The sequence below is a fragment of the Pseudopipra pipra genome, chromosome W (genome assembly GCF_036250125.1).
Source record: "Pseudopipra pipra isolate bDixPip1 chromosome W, bDixPip1.hap1, whole genome shotgun sequence".
In the NCBI taxonomy this organism is placed as follows: Eukaryota; Metazoa; Chordata; class Aves; order Passeriformes; family Pipridae; genus Pseudopipra; species Pseudopipra pipra.
Genome location: NC_087580.1, coordinates 11,496,934 through 11,501,113, shown reverse-complemented (window position 1 = coordinate 11,501,113; position 4,180 = coordinate 11,496,934). Strand labels below are relative to the sequence as shown.

Below are 4,180 nucleotides of genomic sequence, written 5' to 3'. Positions count from 1 at the left end.
GCCCAGTGCTGATGGGGGGGACAGAGCGGGTTTGGGGCCCCCAGGAGTGCTGGGGGTGGGTGTGGAGCCCGGGAGCTGCCGAGTGTGGAGGGCGGAGCGGGGAGATGCCGGAGCTGGGGGACCCCCGGGAGCCTGGAGGGGGGAGCACGGAGAGGGAGGAGCCCTGGGACCCTCAGGAGCCTGAAACGGGGGGCGTGGAGAAGGGGAAGCCTGGACAGTGGGGACCCCTGGGATCCCTGGGACAACAGAGTGGAGAACCTGGAGAGGGGGAATGTCTGGGAACGTGACCCCTCGAAGGCGAGAGTCAGAGAAGGGACCCTTGGGACCCCCAACACTGCCAGCATCCCTAAGGGGGACCCCAAACATCCCAGACAGGTGAGACCCTCCAACCCCAGAGGGGAGAGACCAGAGAGGGGGAACTTCTGGGAGAGATTTTTTTTGGCTAATCTTCATATTTTTGGAGTATATTTCATCTGAATCTCAAGTTTTTGCAGTTTGAGGGTGTGGGGCTCTTCTTGCTATTTCTGAGGGGGTTTTGCCTGAATCTGGGTGGTTTGGGTTTTTCTGGGCTGAATCTTGGTGTTTTAGAGGTTTTTATGGTCACAGGATGCCCGGTGAGTTCTAGAGATGGACTTGGGCAGGAGGAACCCCCAAGGCAACGTGCTCAGCCCTTGTTTCCCCCCCATCAGGATTTGTCCTTCCCAAAGCTTGGGCAGATGGAGGAGGCTGCGAGGAAGAGGAAGATGCCTTGGGCCCCCCAGGCAGGTGAGGAGGCAGTCAGTGTCCCTTTGGGCGGGTGTTGTGCTGGCTCTGTCAGCCGAGCATGGCCCCGGCTGCAGGACAACCCCGCTGGCGCCGCCGTCCTGCCGGGGCCGGAGTTGGGGGGATGTCCTTGGCCTTCCCTGTGGGCCGGAGGCAAATCCCCTCCCTGTCCTTGTTGCTTCCTGCCCCAGGCCCCGAGCTGAGGACGGAGAGCCCGGAGGACAAATCCCCCCGGCAGAGCCTGGTGGGAGAGGCCGTTTTGAAGGGCTCCCCGGCGCAGGAAGGCAGCGGGAAGGAAAAGGGCCGGAGATCCCCCCGCAGGAGGGGCTCCAAAGCCAGCCCAGGGGGCTCTGAGGAGGAAAGAGCCAGCCTGTGCCGGGAAGGCGGCCGGAGCTTGAGGGGAAGCTCTGAGCTGGTGGTCCCTGAGCAGCCTCCCAGCAGGGAGAAGCCCTTCAGGTGCTTGGAATGTGGGAAGAGCTTCAGGAAGAGCACCCAACTCCTTGCCCACCAGCACATCCAAACTGGGGAACGGCCCTACACGTGTAGGGAATGTGGGAAGAGCTTCAACCAGAGCTCCAACCTGATCCGACACCAGCGCATCCACAGTGGGGAACGGCCCTACACATGTAGGGAATGTGGGAAGAGCTTCAGGAAGAGCACCCAACTAATCCGACACCAGCACATCCACACTGGGGAACGGCCCTACACCTGTGGGGAATGTGGGAAGAGCTTCAACCAGAGCTCCACCCTGATCCGACACCAGCGCATCCACAGTGGGGAACGGCCCTACACATGTGGGGAGTGTGGGAAGAGCTTCAGGGACAGCTCCCACCTCCGCACCCACCATCTTATCCACACTGGGGAACGGCCCTACACATGTAGGGAATGTGGGAAGAGCTTCAGGCAGAGCTCCAACCTGATCCGACACCAGCACATCCACACTGGGGAATGGCCCTACACATGTGGGGAGTGTGGGAAGAGCTTCAGGCAGAGCTCCACCCTGATCCGACACCAGCACATCCACAGTGGGGAACGGCCCTACACGTGTGGGGAGTGTGGGAAGAGGTTTCAGCGCAGTGGGAATCTCCTCAGGCATGAGCAGACACACACGGATGAGAGGCCCTTCCGCTGCACCGACTGCGGGAAGGGCTTCAACCGGAACTCCCACCTCATCACCCACCGGCGCATCCACAGCAGGGAGAGGCCCTACAAGTGTGGGGAGTGTGGGAAGAGCTTCACCCAGAGCGGTAACTTGACCTCACACCAATGGACCCACCAGTAAGGGAAACCCTGCGAGTGCCCCGACTGCGGGAAGAGCTTCGGCCGCTGCTTCCACCCCGAATGAAGCCCCTGATGGTGAAGCAACCCCTGGAGTGCAGTGACTGTCAGTCCATCCCTTTCGACCACAAAGGGCCAGTCCCCTTTCCCAGGGGCAGCTTCTTCCAACAGAACCCTTCCTGGGGGGTGTGTGGAGATTCCTGCCTTGGCTGGGGACCCCCAAAGGTCACTGCTGGAGGTTGAGAGCAGAGATCTCCCCACCAGCGTTGGTCTGGGGGAGTTCCATCCATCTCTAATTAAGAATTATTGCTTTTGTGCCAGCTTGAGTAGAATGGCTTCAACAATTGCTTTAGTGTAGAGCACTGTCCTATCTTACCCTGTACTCCTGGTAGTTTTAGTGTTTGTATTGTGCAGTAAATAATTCTGATGAAGATCTTTTGTCTGATCGTTTGTAACCCTAAATAAATTCATTTCTATCAATAGATTTTATTTGCAATCATTACAACCTGGGGGACAAAAGTGGTTCAGCCTCATGTGCTGGCTGTGTTCAGCCACCAAAGAAAAACACAGGCTACCATGCCAACCATGTTCCAAGTGGTTTCCACTTTGGCAAACAGCACTCTCTGGATGGAGAACACCGGTCAAGGCCAAAACACTCCTTTTGGATCCTGATTAACTGAATGCAGCTGCTGCTGCCTTAACTTGTTCCCACAAAAATTCTCAGGGTTCCTTTGCTTCCAGGAGGCCCCACATGTCCCAGTGGCCCCTGGATTCCATGAACTTCCACAGTCTCCAAAGGTTCCTGTAGTTTCATGAGTCCCTGCAGTCCCAAAATGCCCTTTGGATTCCAGGAGATTTCCCATTGTCCCAGGGTCCCTTGTGCTTCAGAAGCAGCTGCAGTGGGACAGTGGCCCCTTGGTTCCTTGAGCTCTGCAGTGTTCCAGGAATCCTTGGGTTCCAGGAGAGCCTGCAGTTTCACAAGGACCACTGGAATGCAGGAGGTTCTGCAGGGTCACAATGGCCCCTGGATTCTGGGAGGTTCAGAAATATCTCAGGGCTCCCCTGGTTCCAGGAGGACACGCATGTCAGCAGGAACCCTTGGTTCCTGGAGGTTTGACAGTGTCCCAGAATTCCTTTGATTTCATGAAGCCCTCTATTGTCCCAATGGACTCCTGATTCCATCAGCCCCCTCAATGTCACAATGGTCCCTTGGTTCCAGGAGTTTCTGCAGCATCTCAGAGTTCCTTTTGTTCCATGGGGAGCTGCACAATGTCACAATGGGCCCTGAATTCCAGGAGTTTTCCCAGGGTGACAGTGCTGCCTTGATTCCATGAGATTGCCCAGTGTCCCAGGGCTCCTTTGGCTCCAGAAAACCCTACAGTGTCACAGTGGTCCTTGGTTCCATGAGGTTCCACCATGTCCTTCCTGGAACATGCTCTGGGATCAGGACAGGCTGGATCAATAAGGCCAAGTGTCAGGCCCTGCCCTTGGGTCCCAACAACCCCCTGGAACGCTCCAGGCTGGGGGCAGAGGGGCTGGAGAGCTGCTCAGCAGGAAGGGACTTGGGGGTGCTGCTTGACAGCGGCTGGATATGAGGCAGAGTGTGCCCAGGGGGGCAAGAAGGCCAAGGGCATCGTGGCCTTTGTGGAGAAGAGTGTGGCCAGCAGGAGCAGAGAACTGATTGCCCCTCTGTGCTGGGCACTGGGGAGGCCCCACCTGGAGTGCTGTGTCCAGTTCTGGCCCCTCAGTGCCAAAAGGCCCTTGAGGGGCTGGAGCGTGTCCAGAGAAGGGAACGGAGCTGGGGAAGGCTCTGGAAAACATGTCTGCTGAGGGACGGCTGAGGGAACTGGGCTGGTTGAGTGTGGAGAAGGGGAGGCTCAGGGGGGACCTCATTGCTCTCTGCAATGACCTGAAAGGAGGTTTTAGTGGGGTGGGGGTTGGTCTCTTCTGCAAAGCCTTTAGTGACAGGAAGAGGAGAAACGGCCTTAAATCGCATCAGGAGAGGCTCAGATTAGATGTTAAAAAAACCCTTTTTCCACTGCGAGAGTGTTCAGGCATTGGAACAAGTAGCCCAGGGAGGTGGTGGACTCTCTGGAAGTGTTCAGGTGTGTGGTGGGTTGACTTTGGCTGGACACCAGGT

At 57.3% G+C, this 4,180-nt stretch overlaps 1 protein-coding gene across 1 annotated transcript; it reads left to right on the top strand.

Annotated features, from left to right (window-relative positions):
- The first annotated feature begins 687 nt into the window (after window positions 1-687).
- LOC135406040 (zinc finger protein 239-like) lies at window positions 688-2,522 on the top strand. The gene is made up of 2 exons (XM_064640570.1): window positions 688-765; window positions 954-2,522. The coding sequence occupies exons 1-2, from the start codon at window positions 717-719 to the stop codon at window positions 2,042-2,044; spliced, it is 1,140 nt and encodes a 379-aa protein (XP_064496640.1). The 5' UTR covers window positions 688-716; the 3' UTR covers window positions 2,045-2,522.
- Window positions 2,523-4,180: the final 1,658 nt, after the last annotated feature.